Consider the following 22408-nt stretch of genomic DNA (forward strand, 5'->3'; position numbering starts at 1 on the left):
ATAAAACTGGAAGAAAAAAATTGATCATGCAGTAGGCTATTAAACCTTAACAACTTTCAAAGAATTAGTATACAGTCAACATTTTTGGACTACAATGCAATTAAATGGAAAACCAATAAAAGATAATTAGAAAATTCTCATGAGTTTGAAAATAAATGCACATAATTCTAAAAAAAACTTGTGGGTTAAAGAATAAATAATATTTTACATTACCAAACGTAAAATAGCTAGCTAGTGGGAAGCAGCTGCATAGCACAGGGAGATCAGCTCCGTGCTTTGTGAGCACCTAGAGGGATGGGATAGGGAGGGTGGGAGGGAGACATAAGAGGGAGGAGATATGGGGATATATGTATAGCTGATTCACGTTGTTATACAGCAGAAACTAACACACTGTTGTAAAGCAATTATACTCCAATAAAGATGTTTTTAAAAAAAGAATAAGTAATATTGAAGACTAGAAACTATTCTGAACTAGATGATATCACCAATATTATGTAACAGAACCTGAGGAACACAATATTTTGAGGAAAGTATATGATTTAAATTAGACAACAAGATTGTGAATTCTGAAAGTAGCTGAGAATTCATGAAAAACAAAGAATAGCATAATAAACCAAAAAATAAAGAGAAAGAAGGAGCATTAAAAAAACAAAAGCAGAAATTAATGACAGACAATATAGTCATACAAGAGAGTACAAATAAACCCCAAAGTTAATCTTTTGAAATAAATAAAAAAAAAACTTGTAAAACGGAAAAACCAAACTGGCAGTACTGAAAGAGAAGGGTCAGGGAGGGGAGAGAGAGAAAAAGGAAAAAATATTAATAATAAAATAGAGGACATAACTATATATCTAGAAGAAATTCAAATGGCAACAAAAGAATATTATGAACAATTTTATGCACTATGTTTGAAAAAATAGATAAAATGGATAAATTCTTACAAAAGTATAACTGACAAAAGATAGACTTGAGAAACAATTGAATATTTGAATAATCTTGTAATTATTAATGAAATTGAATCAATATTTAAAAATATTCCCATGAAAAAATCATCAGGTCCAGTCAGCTTAACAGCCTAGTTCTACAAAACATTTAAGGAATTTACCATTCTGCTCATACACAGACTTTTCTAGAGAACAGAAGAAACTTTTCCTAATTCATTTTATAAGGCCAGCACAAGCTTGAATCCAAAATCAGACAAGGACATTTCAAGAAAGGAAAATTATATGACAATTTCACTCAGAACTTAGAATACCTATCTATCTACTTATCTATATATATACTTACCTACCTGTCTGTGCTCCTGTCTATCTATCCTAAATCCAGCAATACATTAAGAAGATATAATGACCAAGTTGGAAGTTGGGTTTAGGCCAGATGTGCAAGGAATGCAAAGTTTAAAATCAATTATTTAGAAAATCAATTAATGTAATTCACCACATTAAGAAATTAAAAGAGACTTCTGATTCTGGCCATTATGGACTAATAGGGTTCCAACTTGCTCTCCTGCTGTAAGCAACTAAAAAATCAAATGTGAGACGTGGAACAACTATTTTCAGACATTGGACACAGGCAGTGCAAGACTGTGATCCCTGAAGGTGGTAAAGGAAGTAAGTGAGGTGAACCTCACAACTGCCTTGGCTTTCTGCCTGTAGGCACCTTCTGGACCACAGTGTAGGGAGGGGGTTCCTAAGCAGAGCACGAGTCACTGAGTTGAGAAGATAGGGTTCAGAGTTCAGGAAGGCAGAAGATGCTGCAAGTTGTGGGACAGAGTTCTAGAGAGGATATAGTTACGTAGAGAAAAGAGATCCAGCATTCTCCATAGGGGTCACCTTGAGACTTTGCTTGATACTAAGTGACAAAGAAGTGGGTGAAACTCCATGAATCTGGGCAAAGAATGACCTGGAAGCTTTAAGCTAAACAATTCCCAGAGCTCCACAGGACAGAGTCTGACCAGTCAGACTCGAAAGGTCTTGTTAATCATCTGGGGTACTCCATAGTGAGACCCGAAGAGTCACACCTTAATAGGAGGGCTAAGCCACCCCTAGAGCATGGGCTACTACGAACCAGCCATAAAAGCTTACAAACAAGCCTCGGAAAGATCAAACTGATCTGCAAGTTATTTAATTGCCAGCCAGAAAAAAACCCCTCAACATCCTTTAAAATACAGACACTCAGCAATGTAACATTTGAAACATAGAACATTCAATCAAAAAATATTATGTATACCAATAAGCAGAAGAATGTGACCCACAACCAAAAGAAAAATCAGTCAATAAAAACAGACAGAATTTAAAAACAAACAAACCAGAAATGAAAGCTATGATAGAATTAGCAAATAAGAACTTTAATATAATTATTATAAATATGCTCAAGGATTTAAAGGAAAACGTGAACAGAATGAGGAGAGATGGAAGATTTCTGGAGACTAAAACATATAATATACTAAATAAAAATTTCACTTATTGGGATTTATAGCAGATTAAGCACTGCAGAAGAAAATATCAATCAACATCAACACACAGTAATAGAATAGAAACTATTTGCAGTAAAGCACACAGAGAAAAAAAGACTAGGAAAAAGATCAGAGCATTTGGCAGTGTGACAATATCAAAGCATTCTAACATATGTGTAATTGGAGTTTCAGAAGGAGAAGAGAAAGGGTGAGGTGAGGGGAAGCACTGCAGAAAAAGTAGTTGAAGACATAATGAGTAACATTTTTGAAATTTTTGAAAACTACAAGAAAACCACTGTATCACAGGAAACATTAAAGGAATTCTTCATGTGAAAGGAAAATGATGCCAGATGAAAACTTGGATCTATACAAAGAACACTGGAAATGGTAAATATGTGGGTAGATCTAAAATATTTTTTGTCATTTAAAAGTTTCTTTAAAAGGTAACCATTTTAAAGCAAAAACAATGACAAAGTATTGTGTGGTTTATAACATACATAGAACTAAAATGTATGAAAACTAGCACAGAGAACGGGAGAGAAAAAAATTGAAGTATACTGTTTTAAGGTTCTAACAATATATGTGAAGTGGGATAATACTAGTTGAGTGTAGACAGTGATGAGGTAATGATGCAAGTTGTGAACCATGAGCAACCACTAGAAACAGAACAAAACAAAACCCAAAGACATATGAACCTAAAACCGCCCTAGAAAAATAATTTTAAAAAAACCCCGAAGACAGATTGCTAATAAAGTAGATAAAATGGAATACTAAACTGTGCTAAATAAATCCAAAAGAAGTCAGGAAAAAGGAATAAAGAAACAAAACACAGGACAAATGGTAAAAAAAAAAAAAAAAAAAGCTAAGTGGTAGATTTAGACGGAACCATATTGATAACTGCATTCCACGCAAAAGTCCAAGAGCTCCAATCTAAGAGATTGTCACACTGGGATAAAAATGCAAGATTCAATTATATGCTGTAGGTTTAAAAAAAACACCCACTTTAAATATAATGATACACAGATTGAAAATATAAAAGGATGGAAAAAGATAAAAAACATCATAAGAAAGAGTGGTTATATTAATACCAAAGTAGACTTCAGAGCAAGGAATATAACCAGGGATAAAGAAAGAGATTTTCATAATAATAAAGGGGTCAATTCATTAAGAACATAATTCTAAATGTCTAGGCACCCAATAATAGAGCTTCAAAGTACATGAAGCAAAACGATAAAAACTTGAAAGGCCAAAAACTTTCATTTAAGATCAAGGAAACATTGCATGGGAGGTCTTAACCAAAGGCATAGAGATAAATAAATAACAGACAACATTAAAATTATATGGGTTTGAAAGGAAGAAACAGAACTATCATGATTTGCAGATGATATAGTTGACTATGTAAAAAACTCCAAAGAATCTCAAATATATAATTAAAACTAACAAGAGAGTTTTGCAAAATTGCTGGAAAAAACTTTACCTATAAAAAACAATTGCAGTCACAGGTAGGAGAAAATATTTGCAAAACAAATATCTGCTGAAGGACTGTTATTTAAAATATACAAAGTACTCTTAAAACTCAACAATAAGAAAACAAATAGCCCAATTAAAAAGTGAGCAAAGATCTGAACAGTTACCTCATCAAACAAGATATCCAGATGGCAAATAAGCATTAAAGAGATGTTCAGCATCCTATGTCATTAGGGAATTGCAAATTAAAATAGTGAGATACCACTGTACATCTCTTTGAATGGTCAAAATCCAAAATACTGACAATGCCAAGCACTTACGAGGATGTGGAGCAACAGGAACTCTCACTTATTGCTGGTGGGAATGCAAAATGGTACAGCCACTTTGGAGAGCTTGGCAATTTCTTACAGAGCTAAACATATAATCCAGCAATCACGTATCTTGGTATGAACCCAAAGGATTTGAAAACTTAAGTCCACACGAAAACCTGCACATGAATGTTTATAGTAGCTTTATTTATAATTGCCAAAACTTGTAAGCCACCAAGATGTTTTTCAGTAGGTGAATGGAAAAACAAACTATGGTACATCCATACAGTGAATATTATTCAGAAAAAAAAAAAAGAGGTATCAAGCCATGGTAAGACATGGAGGAACCTTAAATACATATTGCTAAGTGAAAGAAGCCGAGTCTGAAAAGACTACATATTGTACGATTCCAACTGCATGACATTCTGGGAAAGACAAAAATAGAGAAACAGTAAAAACACCAGTGGTTTAGGGATTAGGGGGGTGGGAAAAATAATAAGTGGAGCACATGGGTCTTTTGTTTTTTTCACGTGGGTCTTTTGAGGCAGTAAAATTATTCTGTATGATGCTTCAATGGTGGATATGTGACATTATGCATTTGCTAAAACCCATAGAACTGTATAATAGCACAAGAGTGAGCCCTAATATAAATGGACTTTAGTTAATAATAATGTATTAACTGGTTCATCAATTCATAAATGTGCCACACTAACGTAAGATGTTAATGGTAGGGGAAAGTGTGTGTGTGAGAGGTGGTATATGAGAACTCTTTGTTCTGATCAATTTTTCTATTAATTCAAATCTGTTTAAAAAAATAACATCTATCATTTTTCTAAAAAAATGAAAAAGTCAATGGCATTTTTACATATGAGGAACAATGAGTCCGAAAAATATAATTAAGAAATAAAAGATATCATTTACACTAGCAAGAAAAAGATATAAGGAACGTAGGGATATAGCTAACAAAATACATGAGAGCCCTTTATGGAGAAAATTATAAAACTTTATTGAAGGACACTGAAGGTCAGTATACATGGAGTGATGGATCATGTTTTTGGATAAAGACAATATCATAAAGATATTGGTTCTTTACAAATTGATAAATTAATTCAATGCAATTCCAATAGGATTTGTGTGTGGGTATGTAACTTGAGAAGTTGATTCCAAAATATACATGGAAGAGTAAAGGGTCAAGAATAACCAAATAACTTCTCGAAGAAGATGGGGAAGCTTACTTTACCACCTATTGAGAGTTATTATAAAGCCTTAGTAATTAAGACAGTGTATCATTAGTCTGGAGACAGTAAATAGACCAATGGAACTAGAGAGCCCAGAAACAGATTCACATATATGTGGAAACTTGATTAATGGAAATGGAACTTGTAGGTCAGTGGGTAAAGGGTAGACTATTCAACGTATTGTGTTAGGGCAAATAGTTACCTATATGGAAAAAAGAAATAGATAACTCGCACACACACACACACACACACACACACACACACACAATCAATTCTGGTTGGATTAAATTCTTAAATACAAAAAGCAAAGATTGAAATATTGAGAAGAAAACGTAGGAGAATATCTTTCCAATTCAGGCGGAGAGAGGGATTTCTTAGGATTAAAAAAATATTTACCAAAGAGAAAAATACTGATATTACTGACTACTTTAAAACGAACTTGTTTATCAAAACATACTTTAGGACTTCCCTGGTGGTCTAGTGGTTGATACTCCATGCTTCCACTGCCACGGCATGGCCCAAAACAACCAACCAACCAAACAAACAAACAAGAAACACACTTTAAAGACAGTGAAAAGACAAATAACAAACTGGGAGAAAATATTTGTAACACGAAGAATTGTCAAAGAAGAGTAGGCAGAATGTGTAACTATTTTCTACAAATCTGTAAGAAAAAGATAAATAACCTAACAGAAAAACAGGCTAAAGATAGGACAGACATTTCACAGAAAAAAAAAAAAGGCCCAGAAACATAGAAAGATTCTTACTCTTATTAATAGCCAGGAAAATGCAAATTAGACGTGCAGCTAGATGCCAATTTATGCCTACCAGACTGGCAAACATTAAGGAGTTAGTCAATATCAAGTCTAGGCAAGGGTGTGGAGTAATGGGAACGAAGATCTTCTGCTGGTGGGATTGGAGAGTGTTACAGCTACCTTGGAAAACAATTTTGATTACCCAGTGTTGACCAGATGATACAAGGACTTTCAGATGATTTGTTAAATATTATAATATATCTAGCAGGGGCTTTGATTTTTCCATGATGCATGTAAGAGAAAAGTGCCATGATCCTCTTCTGATCTGTAAGAGAAGTTTTTTTCAAGTATCTATAACTTTTAGGAATACTGAGACAATTTATTATAACATTATAATTAAGTCAGTGAATTGAGACAAGCAACCACATATTGGTTTCTTTGGAGGTTATTTTCACATGGTGGTTATTTTCACAGGATGTGGCAAAAATTTCTAAAGTCATAGGAGTCGAACAAGACCCTGCTGCTCTGAGTTGCCAATAGCGATGAAGAGTCACATGTGTCCACTTTACATGGGAGAACAGGACACATTCCGTTAAAAGTTTTGAACCAAAAAGCAGGTTCCTTTTTTTTTTTTTCTTTGATAGAGTAGTTAGAGATCTGAAGTGATTTTACTTTTATTTCCTTCACTTTACTCCAATCATGAAGTTTCACAGTGATTTCTGGGGTGGAAGAGGGAAGGTGATGTTGAGAATCATCAGGGCTGTGGTCCAGATGGCCCCAGGAGGTGTGGGCCTCACTGGGGCAGCTGGAAGAGCACTGACTGCCCAGCGGGCTGGTACGTGATGTCCTCCGAGGCCTCCAACTTGCGCAGCTCAATCAGGCGGTCGCCTGCAGGGGCAAGTGAGTTGGCTATCAGCTCTGCTGCCTTGAAATCGCCCTCCGCAGAGATGACGGCTGCTGCTTCTGAGACTCAGCCTTTTCCATCACAAATCTGGCTCCTCTGCTTCCTGCTGAGCCATCTATTTGGCTTCCACCACTTCTGGGAACTCCCTTCCGAAGGTCAGATGTGTCAAGGGTTATGTCATCCAGGATGAGCCTAAAGGTGGCTGCTCGCTCCGTGAGGTCATTGCTCACCTGTCTGGAGACCAGCTCTCTCTGGTGATAAGTTCTCCAGCATCAAAGTGAGCCACCACGGATCTGAGGATCTCTGTAGTGATGGACGGCAGCATGTGCTCATCAGAGTCTTCTCTGATGCTGGTGAAGATTCGGGGAAGTGGCTAGTAACCGGCTGGAAGACGATGCGCAGGGTGATGTTGACATTCTGTAAATCTTTGCTTCCAGTGATTACTGGCACGTTACGTGCTGGAGGGCAGTAAACAAAGATAATTGGTTTCTGTACCCAAGGGATGAGAAAGTGAGTCCCTTTTCCTACAACAATGTCCTGCACTCCACAGAACGGGTCAAAGGTGATAGGATGCCTCTGTGCCCAGCATCTGTATTATACAAGGCAGAATTTGCCACGCCTCCTGCAACGGCTAAGGCCAGGCTGAACTTGACGATGGACTCAAACACTGTCTCCTTCTGCTGGACCCACTCACACCTTCGCAAGCCCTGGCTCCTCCGGGCTCACCCCCTTCCCCTCCGACACGAGGCAGCCGATCCCCTACATTCTCACCTGTCAAGCAGATTCTTTGAACCACTTTTGTGATGTTGAGTATTGTCCTCCCAGTGGTTGTGTGGGAGCAGGGAACAGCACTCACCTCAGTAATGAAAAAAATACTTTTCAGGCCCAGGCTCTGAAATTTCATTATATGACATTATAAGAAAATAGCCTGTGGAGCTCTGTTTGACTAGCAGATGGAGAGGAGGCTGAATAGGATTTTATTTAATGAAAGTGCAGTAAGAGGAATACATTGTTTTTCTCTAAAAATTAATAAAGTTGGATGTGTACATTCCCTCCAACTTTGCGGCTCCTCTCCCAGAGAAGCGGAAACCCTCCCATCTTCCCTCCAGCCTCACAACTCCACCCCCAGAAGAACCCTTCCATCTGCAGCAGAAGGTATGCCTTACGATATTCATAGCCATAAATTGAAACAGGCCAAATGTCCGTTAAAAGTCGAATATATAAATAAAACTGTGGTGTAGTTGTACAGAAGAATACAGCAGTGAAAATGAACTATAACTGTACACGTAAACATGCATGAATTAAAGAAATACGTAGAATTTTTAATTTTTTTGGGCCATGCCATGCACCTTGTGGGATCTTAGTTCCCCAACCAGGGATCAAACCCCGGGCCCCCTGCAGTGGAAGTGCAGAGTCCTAACCACTGGACTACCAGGGAATTCCACAGTATGTAGAAATTTTTTAAATCACAAGGGAATATATACTAAATGATTCCATTCATAAAAAGTTTTGAAATAGGTATAAGCAAATAATTATACTATCTTGGGATGCATATGTGGGTATTAAAAAACCATTAAAAAGAAAAAGCAAAGGAATGATTTACACAGAGTTCGGGATAGCAGTGGTGGGGAGAGGAGGAAGTGACTGGGGAGGGAGATGGTGCTTCTGAGGTCCTTCTCAGGTTCTACTTTTTAGTCTTGGGTATTGGGTGGTGGGTACAGGAGGTGTTCGTTTTATTATTTTTCAGACTGTACATATACATCCTATATATTCTTTCATATATATGTGTGTGTGTATATACGTATGACACGTATATATGTAAACCAAAGTGTTGTTTATAAGAGTGAATGGGACATGAAAGTGCATGAACTTTTGTTGTGGAGTGAAATCGGGAAATGTTGCCCTGCTTGGGATGAGGGAGTGAAGGGAAGGTTTGTCTTGGGTTTTCGGTTGTGGCTGAGAAACCATGGAACATGTCTTATGCTCACAGGAATGATGCAGTGGAGAAAGGGAAGCTGGCGTTTTGAAGGAGAGAAGGAATTATGTGGGAGCAAGTCCTTCAGAGATGAGAGAGGGTGGGATCCAGTGACAAAGGAAGGCTTGGCTTTTGAAAATAGTAAGGACATTTTCCCATTGTAACACAGACAGTGACTCTGGGTACGAGCTCCAATGAGTATGTAGGTTGAAAAATTGGAAGCTGTGAGATAATAGTAAATATATGTCTTGGTCTTTGGCCCCAATTCCAAGCACAGAGCTCCTAGAACTCTTCCTTGTAAATTCCTAAGTGATACAAGCACCAGGGGAACCTTTGTTCTATTGAGGCCACTCTGGGTGGGTGCCTGATGGCTCCTGGTCTCCAGAAAGACTAAGCTACAATTAGAGGCTTGGAATTTTTACCACCCTCCGATTCCCCACACCCCCTTCCCTCCACTTCTCTAGAAGGGTGAGAAGGGCTGAAAATTGAGTTAATAATTGATCATCGCTGCGTGAAGAAGCCTCCATAAAATCCCAGTAGTATGAGGTTTGGAGAGTTTCCAGGTGGCTGAACACATCCGCAGACCAGGAGGGTGATGCACCCCAACTCCATGGAGACAGAGGCTCCTGTGCCCAGGACGCTCTCAGACCTCGCCTTGCAGAGCACAGGCTCCGGACGCGCAGGCTCAGCGGCCATGGCTCACGGACCCAGCCGCTCCGCGGCATGTGGGATCTTCCCGGACCGGGGCATGAACCCGTGTCCCCTGCATCGGCAGGCGGACTCTCAACCACTGCGCCACCAGGGAAGCCCCACTTGTATTTTTAAAATCATATCCTTTAATAAACTGTTAAATGGAAGCGTTGCCCTGAGTTCTGTGAGCCTCTCTAGCAAATCAGACTCAAACCTGGGAACCTCCGATTTGTACCCAAGCTGGACAGAAATTGTGGGTAACCTGGGGCCGTACTACTAGCAATTGGCATCTGAAGTGGGGGGCAGTCTTGTGGGACTGAGCGCTTAACCTGTGGGATCTGATGTCATCTCCAGGTAGATAGCGTCAGAATTAAGTTGTAGGCCAACCAGCTGGTGTCATGGAGAATTGCTTGGTGTAGGGAAAATCCCCACACATCTGGTGAAGAAGTGTCCCAAGTGAAGTGTTCTGTGTGACAGTAAGGGAGAAACACAAGGGAGGGAGAACGGGGTATTTTCCTCCATTACAGAGGTCAACTGCCTAAATTGTCTGTGTTTTCAATGAAGCATAAAGTGAAGTTCTCAACTGAAATGCGTGTGGGGAACGCGTGGGAGGTTTGAAGAGATAAAGTCTGAAGTGTCATCCAGGAGAGCAGCAAGCAGGCTTACAAGGGACCTGCAGGAAACCGCGTGTGGTGCTGAGAGACGGGAACATTAAGATAAAACTGGTCAGCCCAGTCGTGTGAGTTCACCCTAGCAACATTCAGCGGATCAGGCACAGAGAGGTCTGGGTCTGAACAGGGCTGGGTTGGCCAGGCCATGAGATGAAGCGAGAAAAGGGCACAGAAGTGGAGGATCCAGAGACGGAAACAGTTTAATTACTGACCGTGGAATTTAGGCTGAGTGAGGAGAAAAATGAAAGATGGGGGAGGGAGTGATATTAGTAAAACCAGTGCTGAACTTAGTGGCTTTGGGATCTTAATGAGGTCAAAGACTTGCCTCAGTGTGTTGGGTACTCAGGGGAGCTGGGAAGCTAGTGGTCAGAGATTACTTGAAATGAAGATTTTAGCAGGGGCGCCGTTACTGGTGATGACAAGTCCAAGGTCTGCGTGCCTGGTGCAAGTGAGGAGATCAGGAGCCTGAGACAGTGATGGTAGTTCTCAAGCCAGGATAAGGCTGCCTACCTCCTGGGGGCAATATGTGTGGGGATGCTTAACGTGGCCACGACTGTGGAGCGGGAAAAACGCTGCTAATTAGTGGACAGAGTGTAGAGATGCCACATGTCTTGTAATGGGCAGGACTGTCTAGCACAAAGAATCGTCCTACCCTGATGGCAATAGAGCCTCAGCTGAGAAACGCTGGGCTAGGGTATTGGATGGGTCACCTGCATGAATGCAGAGTCACTGATGACAGGAAGAAGGTGGAGAGGAAGACAGAGGAGGCGAGGGAGAGCAGAAGAGAGCCACGAGGCAGCAGCTGGTAGCACTCGGTAGCACGGTTTCAGTGGAGCCGGAGGTTTGGAAGCAAAGAAGCATGGGAGACCGAGGGCACATACCCCGAGGGAGAGAGCACCACAGGGGACGGCTGGGTTTCACATAAAGCAGAGAGGTCAAGAAGCATTTGAAAAAGTGGAGGCTATTGGGCATTTTCCTGTCACAGACGGGAAGTTCCAGAGGGTACATTGGAAGGTGGGCCAGTAAGGATGAGAGAGAGAGAGCTGGCCAAATGAGAGCATGCCCAGAGTAGCTGGGGATGAGGATTTGGGCACGGAAACTTCTGGTGATCTAAAGCAAAACAGCAGGGATGGCCGCGTGATGGGTGTAGCCCTGGTGGTCTCTCACAGGAAGGTGGATAATCAGTTCAAACTATGGTCCAGAATCCTTAGTGCATGGATCAGGGACTTCTAGGTAACCACTCCTTGAAGTAAACCCAGAGGGTTCAAGTTTATCTTTCACATTTATTAGAGTACTCCTTGAATAATTTATATGGATTCGGTCAAACCCAGGAAAAATCCAGAAAATCCAACCACACCTCTATTGAATTTTGGAGAAGATTCAGCTACCGGGTCCTTCAGACATTCATGAGTCCAGGCTGCCTGACAGAGTCACCTCATCGAGGAAATTCTGATTTCTATGGGCAGAGTAGGCTGGAACCATGCAGAATAGAGTCCTATGGGCAAGAGCAGTACTTCTGAACCCTTACTGTACAGGTGAATTGCCTGGAGGTTTTGTTAATATTCTGATTCTGACTCAGTGGGTCTGGACTGGACCCGGGTTCTCCACTGCAGGAAAGCAGTGTACTTAGGTGGAAAGAGTAGAAGCCTTGCAACTGGCTAGGTTCAAATATGGGTTTTCCTTATGTTGTCTGTGCGTTCTTGGGTTACTAACCACTAAACTCCTTTGGTGTAAAGCAGGAATAACGTCATAGGCTGTGGTGATAATTAAATGCCCAAGGAGCACACAGCAGGGGCACTGTAGGAGGACTTCCCTTTCCCCTTTGTCCTGTCCACAAAACCCACTGCCTTTCCAGACTCAACGTGACACCTTTTCGTATTCGTGGGCATACTGGCCTTCTGTGGTGTGTCAGCTGCCTGCGAGGGCAGCTCTGTGGTGGCCACTCATTGACGCCAGTGGGAGAGGAAGGTACAGGAGTCTTCTTCTATCTTTGATTAGGGCCAAGCTGGCTGCCCTAGCTCCCCTTAGCTTTTCTTTTTTCCGTTTTGTAATCTGAAAATCCCAGTCCCTATTTGGGTGGATAATTACTGGCCACCAAGACTGAGGGTCCTAGGTAGACCGAATGGCTTTTCCTTGTCTAATTTTTTCACTGCCCTGTCCAATGCATATTCCTTTTCCAGTGTGGAATGAGTAGAGCAGGCCTCCCACCCTCCCCCTGTGGAGTCTGGCTTAGTGACTTTGGTAACTTTATCCCTGAGTCCACCTGCCTGCAAGGCTATAAGGACAGCCTGGTGAGGCCTGTGGCTTCCTCTGCATGGCTGCAGCTTCAGAAGCACCTGAAGGTTGCCCAGGCACTAAATCCCACTAATCACTGGGAGTTAGGGGTGTGAAGGATACAGCCTGGCGGTCAATGGCTCCCCTAACTGAGGCCCACGAAGGCCATGAGTGTTTCGTAGAACCAGGCACTTCTTCCTGAGTGAAGGGGTCCCGGGGTCAGGGAGATCAATGTAGACGGCTCTACGCCACTCCTCAACAGCCCGGGGGTGGTACATTCTTGATTGGGTCCACAAAGCCCTCCCAGTGAGGGCAGGGCTGCAGGGCACAGGTGCGCCCATCTAGCCTTTGGAAATGAATGCCTCCCGCACCGCGTTGGGATCGAGAGGAGGCCCCGCTTAACCTTCGCTTTTCCCTTGGCCTTGACAAGATGGGCTCTTCACACTTCCCAGTGTAGGAACAAGGTATGATCCTCTTTGGGAGGATTTTCCTTTTGGGGGAAAGGATCAAAGGGACAAGCTTGAGAGGACTCAGCAGTTCTCTGGGTTTAGAATCCAGAAGGAAATAAGCAGCTGCCTGCCTCTAATCTACCTCTTGGAATGCATAGCATGGAGCCACTCATCTTTATTAGCGTGGACTTCTGCACACTTAGAACAAGGTCCGTATCTGGGTGATAAGGAGAACTTCAGGAGCAGATAATAATGGGAAAGAAAAAACCATTGTCCCTCAGTGTATTTGGTATCCTTTCTACAGGTAAAACCAGTTGCTTTACCAGATTTGAGTTGGTGATCAACTTGTTATAGTCTATCAAAAACCTACGTAGACTAGGGGAAAAATTCCCCTTCGGCTCCTGTCCTTGAGAACAAATGAGTTGTGGATCATTCCTACTTAGCAGAGAGTGGACAGGCATTGACAGACCACAAATGACCTCCATTATTATTTTTTTAAATTTTTAAAAATTTATTTATTTTTGGATGCGTTGGATCTTCACTGCTGCATGCGGGCTTTCTCTAGTTGCGGTGAGGCGGATCCCTCTTCATTGCGGTGCGCAGGCTTCCCACTGCGGTGGCGTCTCTTGTTGCGGAGAACGGGCTCTAGGCACGCGGGCTTCAATAGTTGTTGCTTGCGAGCTCTAGAGCACAGGCTCAGTAGCTGTGGTGCTCGGGCTTAGTTGTTCCACGGTATGTGGGATCTTCCCGGACCCGGGCTCGAACCCGTGTCCACTGCATTGACAGGCAGATTCTTAACCACTGCGCCACCAGGGAAGCCCCTCCATTATTATTATTAATTTTACGGTACGCGGGCCTCTCACTGCTGTGGCCTCTCCCGTTGCGCAGCACAGGCTCCGGACGCGCAGGCTCAGCGGCCATGGCTCACGGGCCCAGCCGCTCCGCGGCATGTGGGATCTTCCCGGACCGGGGCACAAACCTGCGTCCCCTGCATCGGCAGGCGGACTCTCAACCACTGCGCCACCAGGGAAGCCCTATTTTTTAATAATACTTAATCCAAGAGAGGTCTTTTGAGTTTGTGGAGGGAAATATTACTTGGCTAGGTACCAAAAGGCCAATGGAGACGGGGGAAGGGTCAGGTTGGAGGTGCAAAGCAGACTAGGTTAGTAGAAAACGAGGTGCGCAGTCACCCAGGCTCCTGCTTGCTTGATGCTTCTAGATGGGAAGTGTGTGTGCACGAGCAGTGGGGGCAATTCCCCTGCAGGTCTCTCTCCTGCTCTCCTGGCGGAGAGAAGAGGGCATGTTCTCCCTTCCCAGCCTTGTCTCCATCCTCCAGAAGCTGGGGCTGGCACTGCTGCCTGGGAACAGGTGTGGTTATGCTCTCTGACAGTTAAGGACTTGGCCCGTGGACCTGAGCTTGAGGGGAATACATGGGAGTAAATGTACATGCAAACACAAGAGAAATGTATGATGGAGAAGGGCGGACTATATTTCTGCAGAGCAGATGGGATTCTTGGGTTTCAAAAATAATCTCCCTATTGGGCGTGAGACAGACTACAAGGACCTACTGTACAACACAGGGAATAAAGCCAATATTCTGTAATAACTGTAAATGGAGTGTAACCTTTAAAACTGTATAAAAATAAAAAATATCAAACAAAAGTACCCCTCCCCAACACAAATATATAACATTTGCAGTCTCCTGGAGGTCAAAAAGCACTACAAAACATTTCTTATAAAAGTATTTTTTAATAAATTGATGTATTTCAATGTTAACATGATAGCCCAATGCTATATCAAGGTAGCAAAAGTGAAGATTCCTGGTATTTTTTTTTTTATATAAACACTATGAATGACAGTACATTTGCATTCAACTTCACAAGAAATTATCCTCAGGTTCATGAAGATTCTTGAACAGCTGTAACACCTTTCAAACAGTGAAGATGTGTATTGACTGAGTAGACAATGAAAGTCTAATGACTGAGCTGCACTCTAAACCATACTGAAGGAAAGGGGTACAATGGCAGTTTGGCCAGCTTGCTGGACAAAATCCAAGCCTTTTAAACTTAGTCACTGAAAGAAAACACAGCATGTATCAAAATTACAGAGTATCTTATAGAAATGGACCCATTAGAAGACACACAGATTAGAACCCTGAAGCAGTGAATGAGTTTCTACCCGTTTTGTGATGGAAAGAAGCCATGGATATAGAGTCCCGCAGCCGTCTGTAGGGTTGAATCTCCTCACACACACAATGCTATCAATTGGTGAAAACCAGAATTCCCTGCTATGTACAAATGCTGGTGAAGGTAACTTGCACTATTGCTGTGGGTCAGAACAATAGTGGGCTGGATTTCAGGCATCAAGTGGAGGCTCTCTTTACTGCTGTATCACTGCCTTCTACCATTCCACAGGCCACACTTTCCAAAGCTGATGCCCCTTTCTTAGGGTTGAAACAAAGGAAAAACAAAACCCAAGGGCACTGAAAACAAACAGTAGAAACCAGCAGCTTCTGACCCTCTGAACACTATATTACTGTCCAACCCACAATGAGAAATGTGTTTCACTTGGTTACAACTACGAAGAGAATATCTGATGCCATCATATCACATGTATCTTAATGACTGGGTTTTTTATATAGGATTTTTCTTAACAGAGATCGGGTTGAGAACAAGATTCTTTTCCTCCAAGGGAAAGCTGGTGAAATGCTAGTTAACTGAATTCACCCTCAATTTTGAACTGTAGTGGACAAACTGACTTAAATGAGATTTTCTAAAGTAAAGACATTTATTTCTCAACCTCAAGTACCATTAGACTGCAAGCAATCTCACGTCCAGAATTTTATCTGGTGGTTCTACGATAATTGGCCTCAGGGCCATTATTTATTTTTACTAGGACCTTAACACTATTTTTAAACTCCAAATGCTGCAGATGAAAGTCAGTACAACAAAATAACAATATAATCATTTGTGTGCTGAGGCGCTGGATTCTGGATAAGCAAAGGTGGAAGGCTCCTGGCTACTCGCCAAGAAGTGCCTAAATAATGGCCACTCCTTCACGTGTGTCCGTAGCACAGATTTAAACTCATGTCTATTTGAATGGATTAGAAAAAACTGGAATCCACCACATTATTAAAAACAAAAAATCCCAAGCGAATGGCATCAAACATTTTTCACTAACCTGGGTTTTAGTGATAGGACTCCTTTGAGTGAACTGATTCACTGTCAAGAGTCTTCGCATTTTATTCTAAATCTCATTTTTAGACCTGAATCAGGTCAACTTTTCATAAAGATCATAGATTCCTTTCTGTCACATCTCTTAAAACAAGTGCTCTGCCCCCCCACCCCCCGCTAAAAGAACTGAGAATAATTTGTAAAAGCTTTCCTCTCCAGCAACAGAACAGTCAAAAGCATAAATTAGGTTAAGTGGCTTCATTTTCCTCAGGTCAAACCCAAGGTTTATTTTCCCTATGAACAGGGTGTGCTTAATTTGATAAAATGATTCAAAATCAGCTTATGGAAAAGTTAAAAATGTAGTGTACTGAAAGATATGTATCCTTACAAAGAGCAATAGCAAACAATCCAATCTAGAAGTTTAAATAAAAGTAGATGATTTTAAAACTAATGATATATATATATATATATATATAAAGCTGAAGTCACTGCCTTGGATAATTTATACACTGCATCCAATATTTTATGTAGAACATTCATTCTTAAGGCAGAAAAATTGAATTTGACATGTAATGACTTGGCTCTTACATCCAAGGGTCAAACTGGGAGTAGACTTGAGCAGACAGATTCCTTGCTAATGAGGACTTATCTGTGGTGACAATTTCATTCTTCGAGTAGGTTATGTAAGAGACATACATTTGAGAGAAAGAAAAACATGAATAAGACACATAAATATGAGTTTTCCACAAGAGGTCAATGAGACTAAGCTTTCTATAATGAGGTGAAACTACTCCCATAACAAACTAACAAACTGCAACATACTCTTTCTGGTATGGTACACAAAATGTTTAAAATATCAAAGTATTAACTTTTTGGAGAGTGTTACTTTAGACTCTAGTTTTCAAGGTGTGGTATAAAAGGTAGCCTGAAGACTTAAAAGCAGTTGAATGTCAACTCACACTGCTACTCAGAAGGCTACCACTTAGGATATTCCTGCCCCACAAACAAAATCCTCTGCAGGGAGGATATCAATATATATTAAAATAAAAATGAAGCCCCCAACACATGTGCAAAAACACTTGTTACTAGTAAGAATACCTTTAACGAAAAACATCTTACTTACAGAATCAGAGGCATCAAAGCCAGACTGACACGAGAGTATACCACCCCGTGGAGGTGGCCAGATATTTGGGATGAAAGCCACCGTTCGGTGGGAACCTCAGGAGATGTACCACTTGGAGTGGAGGGAGTGCTGGGTGCCCAGGGTCGGGCGCCTCTCACGCAGATCGAGGTCCCAAGCCCTCAGGGCTGTGTGTGCTCCTTCACCTCTGTGCACCCTGGTACCAAAATGGTAACAAAAACAAACACAAACCTAAAAGACAATTCTTAAGCAGGTGACGGTGACTGTAACTGTGTAAGTACCTTCTTGTGTGCCTATTATTTATGCCGAAGCTCGGGCAATTGTCAGAAGTGTACAAAGATTACCTGCCTAATTTCTGAAGACATGAAGATTTTCTTCTTTCATGGTGGCAGGAGTCCATGCAAGATTTGTAAACAGCGATACAAAATACTGTAAACATAACTTAACAGAGCTTATATAAAACAGAAGTAAATCCAAATTTACAAGTGGGTAAAAAAGACAGAGGGCAGCTTCATACAAAGTTCTCCCTCCTGCGCCAAGTGATTTTTTTTTTTGATTACAAATATAATCCTGAGCTGAAAAACTGGGATTTGGGGGAGAGCCATCTTTGCATACAAAATATCCAGAGGACATTTATTCTTTTACTCTTCTCTAGTGATATTCAACTGCCAGAGACAGTTCTGAATGCGTGACTTTGGAGACATTTACAGTTTAGTGTGGCGCCCGGGTCTGGAGCCTGCGGCAGTGCTGGCCATGGAAGCGGAGGCTGCAGCATCCTCCGCTTCCTCCAGTTCGTCCTGGAGCTCTTGGCTGACGCTAGACTGCAGGGCTGCGGGAGTGAGCCACTCCTTTGGGAGGCAACTCTGGAGAAAGGGTATACAGGAGCTGAAGTAGGCAAGCCGATTGATCCAGCGAGGAATCTCTTTCCCACAAAGAATCTACAGGAGAAAGAGTGTAGTATTACGTGAGAGGTTAGGGTTATCTGGTCAGCTGCCAAGGAGGGGAGGGTCGGGGAGGGAGGCGGATATACAAAAAGGCCACTGCGCATTAGCCTTTGGTGCTGTTACTTCCGGCCTTTGATGACAAGCAGCTCCCTAACTCGGAAGCCTGGGGTCCCCCTACTGTCAGCTCCATCCCTTCCCTTCTGAAGAACTTTGTTAAGTTGCTTACTTTTTACATCTATAAAATCAAGCTAATTCCATTTGGCTCCTTTCTTTCTTTGGTCTTTGTAACTGCTTTGAGTAGCATGTAGAAGTACTTTGAACACATAGAAGACTTGTTAATACAAGATACTATTCAAGTAACAGAAGCTCCAGGCACTTCTCATCCTTATCCTGTTCTTAGGACTTGTAAGCCCCCTCTTTTCCCAACTGCAAATAATAAGAACTAGGTCTTTTATAATACTAACTTTACTCTTTATTACCCTCCTTTCCTTCTGCAGTCAAAACTAGGGTTAACTAATCCACGCTTTATTGTCCCTGTGGTGTTTTTGCCTCCAATCATGTCAAAGATTATAATCATTATACTTATGATCTGGAAGTACCATCTACTTTAGCTTAGTTGGTTTCAAAGTATCTTACATCCAAAAATTAGCTAAAATGTAAATAAGCTGGCACCTGTCATCAAGCAATATAACTTTTCTCCCTAAAGGTTTAGCCCTATGCCTTAAGGGCTACATTTAAATACTATGTCTCTGTCTTAACTACAGGGCTAGGCGGTGGTCTCAATGGAGGGAGAGTGGCATGTTTTGATCATTTTTGATTACCCGGCCTGTAATCAAAGAGAGGTAGACAGTACTTAAAAATACCTGAAGAATGTGCATGAATTAGATCTGGGGGAAAGCTAGCAATGCCCTTATATTATACCGTTCCTATCTGTCTATTCTAAAAAACACAGGCAAACAAGTATTACATTATATTTTACACCCAAGACATAATTGGGGATATACGTATATTTGAAGGCTGCCACAGAGCGGTGACTAGGAATAGCAAGGTTAATGTAATGAGCCACTGCTGACTATCCAGCAGCTATTCTCTTCATTCTCCTTCCTAAACCCTGGTTTCATTCAGTCACCTGCCTTCCTCCATCCATCAATGTGCTTCACAGGAAGCTGACTTCATCCCAACACCTGCAGGCGGCTTGATTAACCTAAAACAGAGGTCTGTAAACTAAAGCCACCTGTTTTTATAGGTAAAATTTTATTGCAACACAGCCATGCCCCCTCATTTTTTTTTTATGGCCTACAATTCTTGGGCTACCATGGCCGAGTGGGGTCCAGGAATAGTCCACAGGCCTAAAATATTTACTATGTGGCCCTTTCAGAAAAAGTGTGCAGATCCGTGATCAAGCCAATGTCTTTTAAACTTTGAGTCAAGATCCATTAGTAGCTTTAGCATTTTAACTTGAATTCTTAAAATGAAATAGACTGTAGATACTAGGGAAATTGTGACACTTGTTTTAGTTATGTGTACATATCTGGATCATGATGTAAAATATATTTCTTACTGTAGGTAGCGGTCAAAAAATATGTGATTCATATAACAAAGTTACTTTTGCATTTAAGCTTCACCTTGGTAATCCCTCTTTCTAGGAATTTATTCCAGAGACACACTGGCAAAAATATGAAAAAAAGGTATGCACAGGGTTATTCATTACAGCACTTTTTTGTAGGCTAAAAATAATCCAAATGTCATTAATAGCAAACTGACTGAATACATTTTGGCACAAACAAGGACTATTTAGCTGTGAAAAGAAGTGAGGACTATCTCTATATACTGTTACAGAATAAACTCCATGGTACAATGTTAAGTTAAAAAAACAAAGTGTGTGTAGGATGCCTCCCAAATATAATGGTGGACCGGCACAGAGTAAGTTATAGACATTCCCATTCTAAAAGGGAGAACACGGAAGGAAGAAAGGAATCATTAGTCCCAAGCAATTTCCTTTTATAAATTTATTTTATTATTTATTTTTGGCTGCACTGGGTCTTCGTTGCTGCGCACAGGCTTTCTCTAGTTGCAGTGAGCGGGGGCTACTCTTCGTTGCGTTGTGCGGGCTTCTCACTGCGGTGGCTTCTCTTGTTGTGGAGCATGGGCTCTAGGTGCAGGCTTCAGTAGTTGCAGCATGCAGGCTCAGTAGTTGTGGCTCGTGGGCTCTAGAGCGCAGGCTCAGTAGTCGTGGCGCATGGGCTTAGGTGCTCCGAGGCATGTGGGATCTTCCCAGACCAGGGATGGAACCCGTGTCCCCTGCATTGGCAGGCGGATTCTTAACCACTGTGCCACCAGGGAAGCCCCCAAGCAATTTCAAAATCTGACTGGGCAACCTCCATTAGGTTTCAAGGCCTGGGACTAATCCTCTGCGGCCCTCAGTTCTGTCGTCTGGGCCCTTGAAATTACCCTTTTTCGCCAGGCTGTTTACTGCCTGTGAAATTTCGGAATCCAACAGTCATCTTTCATTCTGTCCTCTTTCAGTCCAAGCCGGCAGTGTTTCTGCTAATATAACATCGTCAAAAATGTTGAGTCTCCTGTGGGATTCACTCTATTGGATAAGAGGTTCCTCTACAGATCTTTCCTGGAAAATCCCATTTCTATTCCTGATTTCCACTGAGATGGCTGAGAGGATCCACGAGTCACATGTTTAATCTCTTCAGCAGCAGCAAAAGGTTATCCAGTCACACCCTTGGCCTTCTCTCCACAATATGCTTTCCTAACAGTAAAGCCCTCTGCTATGTTAATTTTTCTCTGCACAGCACAGGAACCAATTCTTTTTTTGAAGACTGTTAAGTAACGGAAAAGAATCAAGACATCTATCCTACCTTTCCTATGCGGACTGAACCTCATGGTAACAAGAGGGTATTTGGCCTTTATTTATCCTGATTCAAACAAACTGTTAAAAAATTATGACAAGTGGGAAAATTTCAACATTGTATATTTGCATTATATTAAGGAATGCATGTTAATTTTTTTTAGGTTGATAATATTTGTAGTTATGTTAAAAAAATCTTTATCTTCGGAGCTACAAAGTAAACTATTTACAACTGAAATGAAATAACACCTGAGATTTGTTTCAAAGTAATCTAGGGATCAGTGTTATTTCAGAGTGGGCATTTATGGATGAAACAAAATTAGCCATGAGTTGATAATTTTTGAAGCTAAGCGATACGTATATCAGGCTCATTATACTAGTCTCTCTACTTTTATTCAGGTTTGGAATTTCCCACTGAAAATATTAATTTACAGAAGGTATTCAGGCCAGTGGCATTTAGTAACGGCAATGCCATTCTTCTTGCTAGTGACTGGTTTAGAAATGGCATTCGACCCAATTCTGGCCATGAAACATGACCTGCTTTGGAAAGGGTGGGAGGTTCTGGAGAAAGTCTCAGTTTCTCAGAGAGAAGTAACGGGAGAGACAGAGCTTTCTTTTTTCTCTTGATGTTGCTGTATCAGGATATGGTGCCGAAAATTGTTGCAACTACCTGAAAACCATAAAGGGAGCTAGCCTGAGGGCAGAGCCAACCTAACACCCTAAGGATGGCAGCTCAGAGAGATAAAAAGACCTTAGGCCACTGGTGACACACAGTTGAGACACTGACCATACTGACATGGAGCCCACCTTATCCTGGACTTCTTGTTTTGTGAGATAAAATATTTCCTCATTGTTTAAGTCAATCTGAATCAGATTCGAATGCATCTGACCTGTAGTGTAGGGGTTGGGAAACTTTATCTGTAAAGAGCCAAACAGTAAATATTTTAGGCTCCGCAGACCATTTGGTTTCTGATACAATTACTCAACTCTGCTGCTGCAGCCTGTAAGCAGTAAAGATGATAGGTTAAAAATATGAGTACGGATGTGTTCCAGTCAGATTTTAATGGATACTGAAATGTGAATTTCACATAATTTATACATGTA

The 22408-nt window shown here is 41.4% G+C and overlaps 1 protein-coding gene and 1 pseudogene across 3 annotated transcripts in view; both read right to left on the reverse strand.

Annotated features, from left to right (window-relative positions):
• Window positions 1-7016: 7016 nt before the first annotated feature.
• Window positions 7017-8302, reverse strand: LOC115859542 (prohibitin 1 pseudogene; annotated as a pseudogene).
• A 6602-nt stretch (window positions 8303-14904) lies between these two features.
• Window positions 14905-22408, reverse strand: part of DESI2 (desumoylating isopeptidase 2) — a 42313-nt gene continuing 34809 nt past the window's right edge. For all 3 annotated transcript variants that reach the window (XM_030868528.3, XM_030868527.3, XM_060306294.2), the window contains one exon: window positions 14905-18438. In XM_030868528.3, the coding sequence (XP_030724388.1) occupies window positions 18205-18438 (234 nt within the window). In that variant the 3' untranslated portion in view covers window positions 14905-18204. The remainder of the gene's footprint in view (window positions 18439-22408) is intronic.

This window comes from Globicephala melas, chromosome 1 (assembly GCF_963455315.2).
Source record: "Globicephala melas chromosome 1, mGloMel1.2, whole genome shotgun sequence".
NCBI lineage: Eukaryota > Metazoa > Chordata > Mammalia > Artiodactyla > Delphinidae > Globicephala > Globicephala melas.